Genomic DNA, 16,486 nt, shown 5'->3' with positions numbered 1-16,486 from the left:
GGGCAAGACCAGATAGAGCTGTTTGTGGGTCAGAGAAGGTTGTAGGTTGGGGGACTGAGTGGGTGTGGGGATCTTCTTTTCTTTACATTCAGTTACGTTTCTGAGGGCTGACTGCTTTATCCATCTAAAAAGATGTATGAATTTAAAATTGCTCCTTTTGGTTTCAAATATGGGTGCATTCACCACTTGGTGTCTGGAACTATTTCCATTTTGTTGATACTAATGAGTAAGCTATAAATGACTCTCTTCACTCACGTGGCTGCTCTTAGTCACGTGGGACTGGTTCTAATGGGTCCGTGATACCAGTGCTCAGCACTCTCGGTATAGTATACACACCTTTGGCGAAGAGGCTGAAAGCACGTTGCTTTAGTTACTTGGTACTGGAAAAATCGAGGAGTTGTACCAGAACATAGTTTGATGTAAGCTCCTCGATTGCTGCCTTCTTCATAATAATTAGAAGCAGAAAATATAGTCACAACCTGGTTAAAGAAAAAGAGGGTCAGGTTCACGTAACATTAGTTCTCAAAAGGTCATTCAATAAGGTCAGAAATAGCTCAATTCTTAAAAAGCAAACATCAAAGAAAGTTCATAAACCCTGCAAATCATCACAGTCTGATGTGATTTCTATGACTGCATCGGAGGAAAACAAGGCTACTACCCAGTGTCCCCAGCAGCACTAACTCCTGGCCACTCAGCCAATGTCCTCAGCGCATGGCCCTGCAATCCCGGGTACAATTTTAGTGCCAAATCTCAGAATCCTCTTTAATGTTTGATTTTGCAAATTCTTTTTCCAAGGGGATAAATCCCCTATTTTCTTGCCTTGTAATAGTTGAGCATTCAGAACAAAATTTGTCTGGTACTTCAGTTTTTTTCTTCTTCTTGGAGCTGAGTGATTTAGAGGGTTCAGGGCCCCAGAAAGTCAGTGCTTTAAGGGCAGAGGTGCAGTGGCTAGAATAAGGGACCATGACCACTGTCTTGTGAAGGAACTAGCCTTGGGCTGTGGTAGAATATGGGAGGACAATTTTTTTTTTTTTTTTTTTTTTTAAGATGGAGTCTCGCTCTCTCACCATGCTGGAATGCAATGGCACGATCTCAGCTCACTGCAACCTCCACCTCCTGGGTTCCAGGAATTCTCCTGCCTCAGCCTCCCGAGTAGCTGGTACTACAGGTGTGTGCCACCACGCCCAGCTAATTTTTGTATTTTTAGTAGAGACAGGGTTTTACCATGTTGACCAGGATGGTCTCTATCTCTTGACCTCGTGATCCACCTGCCTTGGCCTCCCAAAGTACTAGGATTACAGGCATGAGCCACCGTGCCCAGCCAGGAGGACAATATTTGTGGGTGACAGGGAACCTGGTTTAGGCCCCGTTCTGTCCTGATGAGCATGTCACTTCAGACAAGCCACTGATGTTTTCTATCTATTTTCTTACTACAAAGAAACCCTAAACAATACTTGCCTTACTCATCTTGGAATGTTAGTATGAGCTGAAAATGAATTAATAAAGGTCAGAAAAACAAAGTGCTGACACAGAGGGAAATGCCACACAACTTGGTGTCCATTTTTATTTATTGCTGTTCACTATAGAAAAAGGTGCATTCCAGGCCAGGCGCGGTGGCTAATGCCTATAATCCCAGCACTTTGGGAGGCTGAGGCAGGTGGATCACCTGAGGTCAGGAGTTTGAGACCAGCCTGGCCATCGTGAAACCTTGTCTCTACTAAAAGTTCAAAAATTAGCTGGACGTAGTGGCGGGCGCCTGTAATCCCAGCTTCTCGGGGGCATGAGGCAAGAGAATCACTTGAACTTGGGAGGCGGAGGTTGCAGTGAGCCGAGATCGCACCACTGCACTCCAGCCTGGACAACACAGCGAGACTCTGTCTCAAAAAAAAGAAAAAAGAAAAAAAAAGAAACGGTGCATCCCAGAACAACTTGGGACAAGAAACCAGCTCCTCGGTCCTCACCTCTTTTAGCCTTTGATCAGACACCACTGAAGGAACACAACACACTCCGTTTTAGTGGCTGCAGCTAAACTGACTACAGTGAGCAACTTGCTGGAGGTCACCTACTCAGGGAGCTGAAGGGAAGTGTGTTTTGTGTTTTGGGCCCTGCACAGGGAACACGTAAAAAGTGCAAGAGCAAACTGGATTCACTGCTGCCTTTTATGCGCTCTGTGAGGAAAAGGACATTCTCAACCCCACTGTATGGGACAGTTGCCTTATAAGCAGTCTAAAGAACCAAGCCTTTCTGTGTGTCTACTTAGTGCCATGTATCAGAATTTCTGTTTCTGGGGCCAGGCGCGGTGGCTCACGACTGTAATCCCAGCACTTTGGGAAGCCGAGGCAGGCGGATCACCTGAGGTCAGGAGTTTGAGACCAGTCTGGCTAACATGGTGAAACCCTGTCTCTACTAAAAATACAAAAATTAGCTGGGTGTGGTGGCACACACCTGTAATCCCAGCTACTTGGGTGGCTGAGGCACGAGAATCACTTGAACCCGGGAGGCGGAGGTTGCAGTGAGCTGAGATCACACCACTGCACTCCAACCTGGGTGGCAGAGTGAGACTCCATCTCAAAAAAAAAAAAAAAAAAAAAAAGAATTTCTGTTTCTGGGATTAGGGAAGATCAGGGAAATAACCCAAATATCTTTTAGGATAAGGGACAGTGAGGCCCCTTCAAACAACCTAGATGAAGCTCGCCTTCTCTGGTTTCCGTTTGGTACTAGAGAAGACATCTTCTCATGGGCTTCTAGGCCAGACGTGCTCTGTGAAGAAAAGACTGTGCTTAGGGGAAGGATGTTTATGGGAATGTCACCAACAATTTTAGCTTACCTTCCCATCATGACAGATTTCATACCCTTCGGGCTTACATTCATGAGACCTGATGAGCATCTTCAACTGGTATTTATTAAGAATCTTGGAAGTAACATCTGGTCCAAAATAGCAGCCCCCTCCTCGGCACGTATTTGGAAAACAGCCATTTTTGCCTCTGGGATCACTCCACAGAATATCAATAATCTTGGAACAACAAACCAGATTTCGCTGTAACTTACAAGTGAGAGTATATCTTTCTAGATTCCAACTTATTTGTCAGAAATATTAACCCAAGGTATTCCAAAGACCACTTCTCATTCTTCCTTGAAAATTGTTTCAGGCCTGGCGTGGTGGCTCATGCCTGTGATCCCAGCACTTTGGGTGGCTGAGGTGGGAGGAGTGCTTGAGGCCAGGAGTTCAAGCCCAGCCTGGGCAACATGGTGAGACCTCAACTCTACAAAAAATACAAAAATTAGCCAGGCATGGTGGTGCATGCCTATAGTCTCAGCTACTAGGGAGGCTGAGATGGGAGGATCACTTGAGCCTGAGAGGTTGAGGCTGCAGTGAGCCATGATCACTCCACTGCACTCCAGCCTGGGTGACAGAGGGAGACCCTGTCTCAAAATTGTTGGGAGCAGGCCCCCCTAAAATCTGGCCATAAACTGGCCCCAAAACTAGCCATAAACAAAATCTCTGCAGCACTGTGACATGTTCATGATGGCCATAACGCCCACGCTGGAAGGTTGTGGGTTTACGGGAATGAAGGCAAGGAACACCTGGCCCGCCCAGGGCGGAAAACCGCTGAAAGGCATTCTTAAGCCACAAACAACAGCATGAGCAATCTGTGCCTTAGGGACATGCTCCTGCTGCAGTTAACTAGCCCAACCTATTCCTTTAATTTGGCCCATCCCTTCGTTTCCCATAAGGGATACTTTTAGTTAATTTAATATCTATAGAAACAATGCTAATGACTGGTTTGCTGTTAATAAATACGTGGGTAAATCTGTGTTTGGGGCTCTCAGCCCTGAAGGTTGTGAGACCCCTGATTTCCCACTTCACACCTCTATATTTCCGTGTGTGTCTTTAATTCCTCTAGCGCTGCTGGGTTAGGGTCTCCCCTACCGAGCTGGTCTCCGCAAAAAAGAAAAAGAAAAAAGAACATTGTTTCATATTCATCTCCTCCATGAATAACCAATACAGCAATAACAATAACCAAGAATCAGGCCCTGTCATTTTTTTTGTTTGTTTTTTTGGCTTTAAAAATTCCATCACAATTGTTTGACAATTGTTGAATCTACAAGGTTCTTTTCTCTTAAAAGAACTTCATTGTCACATTCAGGGAAGAAATTAGCTCCCCACAATGCCCACACATTAGGTGTGTCTTAATATGTTCAAAGACATAAAGTAGGTCTCCTGCTGTGGCTCTGGGCCAGGTTTTTGTCCTGTTGAGCACATAGCCTGAGGAAGCCCTTGCTGTTTCCCAACACAAATGTGGAAACCTGTTTATCCGAGGGTGTCTCCTAAAGCATCTCCTTCACTTTTCCCCCCTCGATGGTAAGTACATTCTCAGTTTCCGCAATACATTTAGTAAATGACTGGTTTCCATAATGTGTTCTAAATCCACAAGTGTTGTATTATTATAACATTTCCTTTGGGGCGCAGGAGAGGCAAATGCAGGTTACATGATGTCCAGGACTAAAGATCCAAATTTTTAAAATCATTTTTCTGCCAGGCACAGTGGCTCATGCCTGTAATCCCAGCACTTTGGGAGGCTGAGTCAGGAGGAATGCTTGGGTCCAGGAATTCAAGAGCAGCCTGGGTAAACATGGCAAAACCCCATCTCTACAAAAACTTAAAAAATAAAAATTAGCCAGGTGTGGTGGTGCCGGAATGTGTTCCCAGCTACTTGGGAGGCTGAAGTGAGAAGATTCCTGAGCCCAGGAGGTTGAGGCTGCAGTGAGCCATGTTCATGCCACTGCACTGTGCCCTCGGCAACAGAGCAAGACACCATCTCAAAATAAAACAAAATAATATTTTTCATAAAGATTGGAGGCTCCGTCTTTGTGGCTTTCATCTATCTGTAATGTTTCTTTTCTTTTTTTCTTTTTTCCTTTTTTTTTTTTTGTGATGGAGTCTCGCTCTGTCACCCAGGCTGGAGTATAGTGGCATGATCTCGGCTCACTGCAAACTCCGCCTCCTGGGTTCAAGTGGTTCTCCTGCCTCAGCCTCCTGAGTAGCTGGGATTACAAGGGCCCGCCACAACACCTGGCTAATTTTTGGTATTTTTGGTAGAGACAGGGTTTTACCATGTTGGCCAGGCTGGTCTCGAACACCTGACCTCAGGTGATCGACCCACCTCGGCCTCCCAAAGTGTTGGGATTACAGGTGTGAGCCACTGCGCCCAGCCTGTAATGTTTCTTTATTGAAACTTCTATAACAGCTTAAAGCGGTGAGAAAAACTCTCTCTGCCATTAAAGCTATATAACCTTGAAAATCCTCCCTGGGTCTCACTTTTGAGATCTTTAGAATCAGGCATTTGGACCAGTTGACCTGTAAAGTATCTCAGATTCTAACAGACTGATTCTAACAGTCTATATTTTCCACATGTTTCTTTTGAGTGCATGAAAAAGCAGGCATGTGAAGTTGTGCAGTTATTCTAGTGGGTCCAAATCAGGTCTGGAGAAGAGGACCAGGAATTGCTAAACATGATTGTACACCCATTTATAAGTTTGGTATGGAAGAGGAGCTAGAAATAAGTGAGGAAAAAGACAGTGAGGTGAAAAGAGCAGAACTGGCAGGAGAGCTACCCTGGAATAAGTACCTGGTCAGAACTAGAGAAAAGAGAAACCCTGTACCAGGCCCACATCAGATACCTGCAGAGTTTTTGATGATTGAAGTGACAGTTAAAACCACCCAAAGAAGAGTCAGCCAAGGGGGCTCCTTTCTCCCCACTGAATTCCAACATCAGCACCGCCCTACTCTATGAATAAATATAATGGAACCCCTTTGCCGGTGTTTATGACAAAAATAACACTTGCATTTTCAACTGAGTCAAATCTGGCTCTTACACCATGATGTCATGTTTAGGGACATAATTCGACCTGTAATATAATGATGGAGGAAAGATGGAAATCAAGGAGTTGGGCTTTGTTAGGAGGGGATTAAGCTTTCAATTTCTACATGGGATGCAAATCATTTATAGCCAAAATTACCCCTGGGAAACCTCTTAAGTTACCCTTAACATGTATAGTTGCCCCTCAGTATCCAAGGTGGATTGGTTCCAGGACCACCTCCTACATCCAGGATACTAAAATCTGTGGATGCTCAAGTCCCTCGTATAAAATGGCGTAGTATTTGCATATAATCCACACCCATCCTCCTGTCTACAAATGGTCCCTGACTTAACGATTTTCAACTTCACAATGGTGCAAAAGCAACAAGCATTCAATGAGCTCCTTGACATGATGGAATTAAGTCCAGATAAACTCATCATAAATCAAAGAGTATCTGTACTATAAATCATCTCTAGATTACTTATAATACCCAATACAATGTAAGTGCTATGTAAATAGTTGTTATGCCATATTTTAAAATTTATATTAGATTGTATTGTTATATTGTTTTCTTTTTTTCCAAATATTTTCAATCTGTTATTGGTTGAGTCCACAATGCAGAACCCGTGCATACGGAGGGTTGACTGTACATGATTGTATGCATATAACTCTATACAATAATATGTATATGTGAATGTTTTATATATATTATATAAATATGGATATATTATTTTATATATGTGATAAAGTATATGAAAATAAAATTTTCCAGTATTTTTCTCCCTTTTTGCCATATACAATAATTGAAATTTACATAAATTCAATGCACATATGATGGGACTCTGTTGAACTAGAATAAGCACTGGCCAAGGAGTTAGCACTTCAAGTAATTACCCAAGTCACCTTGGGCAAATCATTTAACATATTCAGGCCTTAGTCATCATCAAAGGAATGAGGAAGATATATCTGAGACTCATTTTTCTTTGATTCTAAGTCATCAGGGGTAACAGTTTTTAAGAATTGAGCTTGTCCTTCAGAATCCATTCCCTGAGTTCTGCATTTCTTTTTTCTGTCTAGAAATCATTTACTTGACTAGGTTTACCCAGATAGTAGTGGTAACGTAAGATTAATTCCAGAACTCACAAAAAAATTGCATAAAAGCCCATTTGTTGGTGAAACAAATTCCTCAGTAGAAACCATCTCTTTCATCTCAACAACACATTATCCTCTGAAATGCAGGAGCCTTGGGGTGATCACTGCATGAAAGACTAATTAATTCTTTACAACATTCTTTCCTGAAAAATTTCAAACAAAAAAAATGGGAACGTTTTACTGAATTACAGCTTTTATATGACCTGGTCAACAAAAATCTATTTGTGTGTCAGCCTTTTAAATCTCCTCAATCTAAAATAAATCCTTCAAGAAGCACCTTGCGCATGTCTGCAGCTCTAAGTAATCCAGACTCCAAAAGTGTGCTTCGAGGGAGAGTTAATAGCTCTGAAAGGTATATCTAAATGCTTCTCTTCTAAAACATTAATACTATAGATTCACTATTCTTTCATATTTTCCCTTGGTTATACATCCTCCCTTCCAGCTTTTGTCCATGTCATTTTTAATTAATTCATTAATTCATTTATTTTTTGAGACAGAGTTTTGCTTTCGTCGCCCAGGCTGGAGTGCAATGGCGTGATCTCAGCTCACTGCAACCTCCGCCTCCTGGGTTCGAGCAATTCTCCTGCCTCAGTCTCCCGACTAGCTGAGATTACGGGTACGTGCCACCACGCCCAGCTAGACCATGTCATTTTTTTTTTTTTTTTTTTTTGAGACGGGGTCTTGCTCTGTCGCCCAGGCTGGAGTGCAGTGGTGTGATCTCGGCTCACTGCAACCCCCGCCTCCCAGGTTCAAGCAATTCTGCCTCAGTCTCCCGAGTAGCAGGGATTACAGGCATGCGCCACCACGCCCGGCTAATTTTTGGATTTTTAGTAGAGACGGGGTTTCACCACGATGGTCAGGCTGGTCTGGAACTCCTGACCTTGTGATTCGCCTGCCTCGGCCTCCCAAAGTGCTGGGATTACAGGCGTGAGCTGCCACGCCCGGCCTAGACCATGTCATTTTAAAAGCTATGCTCAGGCCGGACATGGTGGCTCACCCCTGTAATTCCAGCACTTTGGGAGGCCGAGATGGGTGGATCATGAATGAGGTCAGGAGTTTGAGACTACCATGGCCAACATGGTGAAACCCTGCCTCTACTAAAACTACAAAAATTAGCCGGACGTGGTGGCAGATGCCTGTAATCCCAGCTACTTTGGAGGCTGATGCAGGAGAATTGCCTCACCCTGGGAGGCAGAGGCTGCAGTGAGCCGAGATCGCACCATTGCACTCCAGCCTGGGCGACAGAGCAAGACTCCATCTCAAAAAAAAAGCCGTGCTCAGTCCAAACCTTCCAGCCAGGTACCTAGATTTCTTTAAATGCCTTCCTCCTGCTCCCTGTCCACCCTTCAGGCCTCATTGAATAAGGGCTGACTAAAGTAGGTCACGTCCTTCCTGAGAATGCCTGTCACTCTCATCTAACCCTTCAGAAAAAGAGCATGGACATTCAAGTCAACCTCAGGATCAAATCCTACTCTATCATTCCTGACCAGCCAAGACACCTCAATCAAGTCATTTCCCTCTTGGGAGCCTCCTCAATGCTGCTGACTACGTTATTTAAAATTGCAATTTTGGCCAGGCGCCGTGGCTCATGCTTGTAATCCCAGCACTTTCTGAGGCAGAGGAAGAAGGATAGCTTGAGCCCAGGAGTTCAAGACCAGTCTGGGCAATATAGTGAGACATCATCTCTATAAAAAATTAAAAAATGAGGTGAGAGAATCACTTGAGCCCAGGTGGTCAGGGTTGCAATGAGCCGTAGTTGCACTACTGCACTCCCACCTGGACTACAGGAGTGAGACTCTGTCTCAAAAAAAAAAAAAAAAAAAAAAATTGCAATTTTGTCCCCAAGTCCAGTTTTCCTGTTCTCCTTAACTCTGCTCTAGTTTTTATTTTTCCCATAGAACTTATCACTTAAGACTGGGCGCAGTGGCTCACGCTTGTAATCCCAGCACTTTGGGAGGCCGAGGCAGGTGGATCATGAGGTCGAGACCATCCTGGCTAACATGGTGAAACCCCGTCTCTATTAAAAATACAAAAAAATTAGCTGGGCGTGGTGGCAGGTGCCTGTAGTCCCAGCTACTTAGGAGGCTGAGGCAGGAGAATGGTGTGAGCCCGGGAGGCGGAGCTTGCAGTGAGCCGAGATTGCGCCACTGCACTCCAGCCTGGGCAACAGAGCGAGACTCCGTCTAAAAATAATAATAATAATAAAAAAGAACATATCACTTAAGATATCATATCATTTACTCATTATTGTATTGTTTGTCGTCTAACTCCTCCCCCTAAAATGTAAGCTCTGCAAGGTAATGGATCTTTATTTGGTCATTGACATTTCCCAGAAGTCTAGAACAGTGTCTGACACATAGTAGGTGCTCAATAAATACCTGTTAAATGAATGAATAAAGAGAGGGGAGTCATTCAGACTATAAATAATTAAAATTATTTTTGAAACCTTTCTGGCCTCTGTCTCTTTGTAAGTCTGTCTTAAAGAGTATCATATTCATCTCTGTATAGTGACTTAACTCTGATTAAATATATCCCCACATCTCAGTGAACATAAGGGAAAATTTAAACTATAGCACTCTGCCAAGAATTATGAATTTCCATGACTACAAGACAAAATAAAGAGTATATGATCTTTATACAAAATAGCTCATAGATATTAAGAAATAAAGTAATTGTGAGCTCTGTTTTTATCTGGAAATTTCGGCTCTAGCATAGCTTATGTGTGTGTTTATCCACTATGTACCAGGAACTGAGGAAAGAAAATTAGGGGCACAACTAAAATGATTAAACATCAGAAATGAGGTTCTGGCCCATTTTACCCAATGTCAGCTCTGATCATGTGTATGGGGTCTGCAAGAGGCTGTATCTCTATTGTTTGGAGAGCGGGAGGTTCTGTTATGGAATAATGAGCCCCAGTCTCCTCCCTCCCACTTCTTAAGGCTCTTCTAACTCTTCTAGGCTTCCAGAGGCCACAGTTTTCTTTGTGTGCAGCTCCAATTTCTTTAACATTATCTTCTTTATTCACCATAATCCTAGAAGAGCTTGTTCTAACCTTCAGTCTTTGGGATTTGGATGTCAAGGTTTAAGGAGGCATCCTTTCCTACTTGCTATGAGATGCCTCTCATGCTTACTTGATTTTTAAATATTTTGGACTCACAGCCAATGATGAATTCCATTTCTCCCTCAGTCTGTCTCCCCACTTCTCTCTCTCCTCATTGATTAGGGTATATTTTACACCAGAAATCACATTTTAGTCAACATTTTCAGCAATCAAGGTATAAGGGTCCCAAATCAAGAAAAAGAGGTTTCTTTAACAATTACTGAAGAGAAGTAAGAAATTTAACACTGTTTGGTAATTGTTTAATTATGCTTCCCAGCTACAGATGTAACCAACATCATGTGGGCACGTGTCTATGTGTACTTGTGACATTGCAAATGCATGTATGTGTGTTTATATCTGAAAACGAAAGCTACTTATTATGGTTATGATTCTATCTACAGGAAGAACACTTTTATCATTAAGCGTTAGTCCATATCCAATAATTTTATTTCATTTCTTTCAGAACAGGAAACCTGAAGAAAAGTCTACAAAAGACCTTTCTAAGAGGTCATAACATTCCCATCTAAGAAGTTGAAAAACAGAGTTCTGGGGCCGGGCACAGTGGCTCATGCCTGTAATCCCAGCACTTTGGGATGCCAAGGCAGGTGGATCATCTGAAGTCAGGAGTTTGAGACCAGCCTGACCAATATGGTGAAACTCAGTCTCTACTAAAAACACAAAAATTAGCTGGGCGTGGTGGCACGTGCCTGTAATCCTAGCTACTCCGGAGGCTGAGACAGGAGAATTGCTTAAACCCAGGAGGTGGAGGTTGCAATGAGCTGAGATTGCGCCACTGCACTCCAGCCTGGGTGACAGAGTGAGACTCCATCTCAAAAAAAAAGAAACCAACCAACCAAACAAACAAAACCCAGTGTCCTGTAACATCTTTTCCTACAGTGAGAGACATGGTATGACCTAGCAGTCAAAAATGAGAAGTGTAGAGTCCAACAAATTTGGAATCAAAACGAGACCCATCATTTAGCAAATTATTCAACTTATGTGAGCTTCAGTGTCCTCTTTCGGGAAATAGGAATAATATTATCTATGTCATCAGGTTGCTTTAAGGATTTAATGAGATAATACACATAGCTGTTGTTCTTAAGAACTCATCCCTGCCATATGGGGTAAAAACTGACAAGAAAGCAGTTAAAACGTAGGACTGGAAATTTAGTAAAACGCTAAATTTCACCAAGACAAATGAGCAAGAGTACTCAGGAGTGATCAATACATTCTTGTTGAATGGATGAATGAATGAGAGGAATATTTATAGATCTTACTCCATGCCAGAAGCTGCCAGAGACTCCAGACAGGCAGCTCTGGATATGCACGCTCTCACAAAGATGAGTACATGGCTTATTGCCTTTACATCCATGTTTATAGACATACTCAGTACAGTTCTCAAAATGACAACATAGTGACAGGAATGGCAGTGTTAGGGGCTTGGCAGACCCTCTCCCCAGTGAAACAACCATTTAACTGGTGAACATCTTTTTCTTTAAGACAGGGTCCCGCTCTGTCGCCCAGGCTGGAGTGCAGTGGCACGATCTCAGCTCACTGCAGCCTCCGCCTCCCAGGTTCAAGCCATGCTCCTGCTTCAGCCTCCCAAGTAGCTGGGACTACAGGCATGCACCACCACGCCCAGCTAATTTTTGTACTTTTTATAGATATGGGGTTTCGCCAAGTTGCCAAGGCTGGTCTCCAACTCCTGGGCTCAAGCAATCCGCCCACCTCAGCCTCCCAAAGTGCTGGGATTACAGGCGTGAGCCACCACGCCCAGCGGAAAATCACTTAAAAAAAAATTAAAATAGTTAAAGCCACTGGAAATTGTCGTAATGGCATACAGCATATGGAGAAACATTTAAGAAAACTTACTAAATTTTGATACCAACAGAGAGAGTCTGTGGCATTTGAGCCATGATCTACTCTAACCCCCTTCACTGATCAGCATGAAGGATGCTCTACTTCAAGTGGATGCATCCAAGACGGGGCTCCTTCTTCCCCCAGCTCCCAGTAGAGGGCTATGGTTTTGCCCCAGAAGGAGCAAGCTGATGGGCATCCCTCATTCCCCTCAGCTCTGCATTACAGAAGCTGGATTCCAGGCAAGCACAGCAGAGAGGACTGGGGTCACTTCTCCCACTCATTGGGCAGAAGCCCTATCCTAGGCATGGCAGCCTGCAGGTGCTAGACCCCAACTGCCCCCATGCTTGCTCAATCATAAGGAGGAGGTGCTATGCCAGGAAGGGCAAGCCAAGAAGACCAGGGCCTATCATCCCTGCCTACTACCCCACTTGTGGAATGGGGCTGTCACTGGAGGAGAAGTGGGTCACTGTCCCTGCTCCCAGCTGCAGTGCGATGGCACAGTGGTTTGGCCCAGGGTGTGAGGCAGGTCAAGAACAGAGCACTGCCACTCTTCCTAAGGGACTGGCCTTATTTGGCACAGAGTGTAAGGAAGTTCATGCCTAAAGGCACTGTTGAAAACAATGGAGATGTTGGGAATAAGCATTTACGAGGAGGATGGTAGTGCGGAGATACTAGTAGTAACAGTACCCCAGCTAGAAGAAATTTAACAGACTGAATCGGGGAAAGAGACAGATGAGAAAAGAGCCTTTGTGGAGGTTGGAGTAAGCCTCAAACATGGTTAAAGCCCTGCCCCTGCAAAGGGGTCCAACTTTAATCGGATCAGACTGTAGAGCACTCTGTGGGCCAGGGCATTGTTAAAAACAATAGAGCAATCGGCTAGCAATTAGTGAAGGCTAACAGCTGGGACTGCTTCAAATAGAGGCAGATGGGTCCGAAGCTTAAAGGAGAGATCAGGGAAAGACAGTCAAAGAGAGCCCAATTAAATCCACACCAGCCCTGGTGGTCGGAGAAACTGTATGCATGCCCAAGGCAGCACTCTGTGAAGAGTGACATCAGAGGCTGCACACTGAAGGGGAATAGACTTCACTAAACTAGTCCAGACAAGTCACTCAATAAATAAACAAAAAAGCAAATAACAACAAGCCCCAGAGGGGCATGGGAATAACTACCTAGGGTTACTACAATGTAAGATTACAGGACATGCAAAGAAAAAAGTATGACTCATACACGGGCGGGGGCGGGGGGGGTGGGGGGGGCGGAGGGGGGAAGCAGGCAATAAAAACTGCTTTTGAAGGGACTAGACGTCGACTTAGCAGACAAAGATTTCAAAGCAACTATTATAAATATGTTCAAAGAGACATATATAAAACACTCCACCCAATAAGAGTGAAATATATAGTCTTCTGAAGTGCACATGGAGCATTCTCTGGGATAAACCATATGCTAGGCCACAAAAAAAGCCTCAACAAATTTTAAAAGGATTTACCAAAAAAAGAAAAAAGTTTTAAAGGAATTTAAATCAGGCAAAGCATGTGTTCGCTGACCACAATCAAATTAAATTTTAAATCAATAAATGAAAGAAATATGGGGAATTCATAAATATGTAGAAATTAAACAACACACTACCAAATAACAGATAAGTTAAAGAAATCACAAGGATATTTAGACAATACTATTGAAAACAAAAGCACAACATAGCAAAACTATTTTTTTTAAGGCAGCAGCAATTGTTTAATAACATAGCAAACTTAAGGGATGGAGCTAAAGCGGTACTTAAAGGGAAATTTGTATCTTTGTTAAAAAATAAAAAAGATCTCAAGTCAATGATATTACCTTCTAAGGAAACTGAAAAAAGAAGAGCAAACTAAACCTAAAACAAGCAGAAGGAAGGAAATGATAAAGATTATGAGGCAGGAAAATAAGGTCTGGAGGCAGGGAACATAAGGCCAGCTCACACTTCAGCTATGACAGGAAATATCCTCTCCATTGGGCTTATGCTGTAAATGACTTTGTAACTTTACTTCAAACTCTGCATTTACATAGGGTGTACCCCAAGTAACCAATGGAATCCTCTAGGGGGTATTGAAACTCCCAAAATTCTATAACAGGGCCTTTCAGCCCATATGCTCGGGCCACTCCCACACTGTGGAGTGTACTTTCATTTCAGTAAAACCCTTCATTCCTTCCTTGCTTTGTTTGTGCGTTTTGTCCAATTCATTGTTCAAGACGCCAAGAACCTGGACACCCTCCACTGTTAACAATTAGTGCAGAAATAAATGAAATAGAGAATAGACAACAATAGAGAAAAATCAATAAAACTAAAAGTTGATTCTTCAAAAAGATCAATAACATTGACAAACCTTAGTGAGACTGACCAAGAAAAAAAAGGAAATATTACTACCAAACTTTCAGGAGAAAAAACAATAAAGAAGTACTACAAACAACTTTAGGTCAACAAATTAGATATATTAAATGAAATGAATTTCATGAAATAAATTTGTTTCAGGAAATGAAACAAATTCCAAGAAAGACACAACTACCAAGACACAAACTACTCAGGAAGAAACAAAAAACTTGAATACAACTATAGCAAGGAAAAATATTGAAATTAGTAATTTTTAAACTTCCTGCAAAGAAAAGCCCAGGCCCTGATGGCTTCACTGATGGATTCTATCAAACATTTGAAGAATTAAAATCAATCCTTCACAGACTTTTCTAAAACACAGAAGAGGAGACAATACTTTCCAATTCCTCTTATGAGGCCAAACTTATACCAAAACCAGACAAAGATATCACAACATAAGGAAACCATAGACCAATAGCTCTTATGAATATAGATGCAAAAATCCTCAAAAAATATTACCAAATGGCTATGTTGCTGGCTAGCAACATAGAAGGTGGATTATACATCATGACCAAGTGGGATTTATCCCAGGAATGTCAGGTTGGTTTAACATCTCTGAAATCAATCAATATAATATACTGTATTAATAGAATAAAGGGAAAGAACACATCATTTCAATGTATTCAGAAAAAGCATTTGACAAAATCCAACACTCTTTCACAATAAAAACACTCAATAAACTAAGCATAGAAAGAAACTTCCTCAATGTAATAAAAGGCCACTACAAACAAATACACAGCTAATATCATACTTGATGAAAGACTGAATGCTTTCCCCAATATCATGAACAAGACAAAGATATCTACTCTCTTCACTTTTATTCAACAGTGTACTGGAGGTTCTAGACAAGGCAATTAAACAAAAAGAAAAAAAGGAAAAGAAAAGGCAGACAGATTGGAAAGGAAGAAGTAAAATTATTCACAGATAACATAATCTTGTATGTGGAAAATCTCAAGAAATCCACTAAAAACCATTAGAACTAATACGTTTATCAAAGTTCACAACACAATGTCAGTATATAAAAGTCAGTTGTATTTCTATACACTAGCAATGAACAATCCAAAATGTAATTAAGAAAACAATTCTATTTACAATAGCATCAAAAACACCTAGGAATAAATTCAACAAAACAAGAGCAAGACGTGTATACTGAAAGGTAAAAAAACATTGTTGAAATTAAAGATCTAAATAAATAGAAAGACATCTCAAGACAGCCATAGTACCCAAATTGACCTACAGATTCAAGGCAACCCTACCAATATCCCAGCTGCTTTTTGGTAGATATTGACAAATCAATCCTAAAATTCATATGGAAATTCAAGGGGCCCAGAATAGCCAAAACGATCTGGAAAAAGAAGAACAAAGTTGGAGAACTCACACTTCCCAAGGTTAAAACTTCCCACAAAGCTACAGTAATCAAAATTGTACAGTACTGACATAAGGATAAACATAGAGATTGTGAAATACAATTAAGAGTCTAGAAATAAACCCTTTTATTATGGTTAACTGATTTTTTGATAAGGGCGTCAAGAAAATTTAACAAGGAAAGTATAGTCTTTTTAAGAAATGGTGCTGGTGGCCAGGCACAGTGGCTCACGCCTGTAATCCCAGCAGTTTGGGAGGCCGAGGCGGGCAGATCACCTAAGGTCAGGAGTTTGAGACCAGCCTGGTCAACATGGTGAAACCTCATCTCTACTAAAAATACAAAAATTAGCCAGGCGTGGTAATGCATGCCTGTAATCCAAGCTACTACTCAGGAGGCAAAGGTTGCAGTGAGCCGAGATCCTGTCACTGCACTCCAGCCTGGGTAACAGAGCGAGACTCTGTCTCAAAAAAAAGAAAAAAAAAATTGGTGCTGGGATAACTAAATATCCACATAAAACAGAAAGAATTTGGAATCTCACCTCCCACCACACACAAAAATTAACTCAAAATGGATCAGACACCTAAATTTAAGAGCTAAATGTATAAAACTCTTAGAAGAAAACAAAGTAATAGATCTTTATGACTTTGGATTAGGCAATAGCTTAGATACAACACCAAAAACATGAGCAACCAAAGAGAAAAAATATATCATTTTGACTGGGCATCACCCAAATTAAAAACTG

General features: G+C 42.1%; 1 protein-coding gene across 7 annotated transcripts in view; it reads right to left on the bottom strand.

The window, feature by feature from the left end:
* Positions 1-16,486, bottom strand: part of PPEF1 (protein phosphatase with EF-hand domain 1) — a 153,575-nt gene that overhangs the window by 22,164 nt on the left and 114,925 nt on the right. For all 7 annotated transcript variants that reach the window (XM_055106115.2, XM_055106112.2, XM_055106111.2 and 4 more), the window contains 2 exons: positions 2,828-3,013; positions 337-479 (listed from right to left, as the gene is read on the bottom strand). In XM_055106115.2, the coding sequence (XP_054962090.1) occupies positions 337-479; positions 2,828-3,013 (329 nt within the window). The remainder of the gene's footprint in view (positions 1-336; positions 480-2,827; positions 3,014-16,486) is intronic.

Source organism: Pan paniscus, chromosome X, assembly GCF_029289425.2.
Source record: "Pan paniscus chromosome X, NHGRI_mPanPan1-v2.0_pri, whole genome shotgun sequence".
Lineage (NCBI taxonomy): Eukaryota > Metazoa > Chordata > Mammalia > Primates > Hominidae > Pan > Pan paniscus.
Note: the sequence above shows the minus strand (reverse complement) of the source record. Positions and strands in the feature narration are given on the sequence as shown.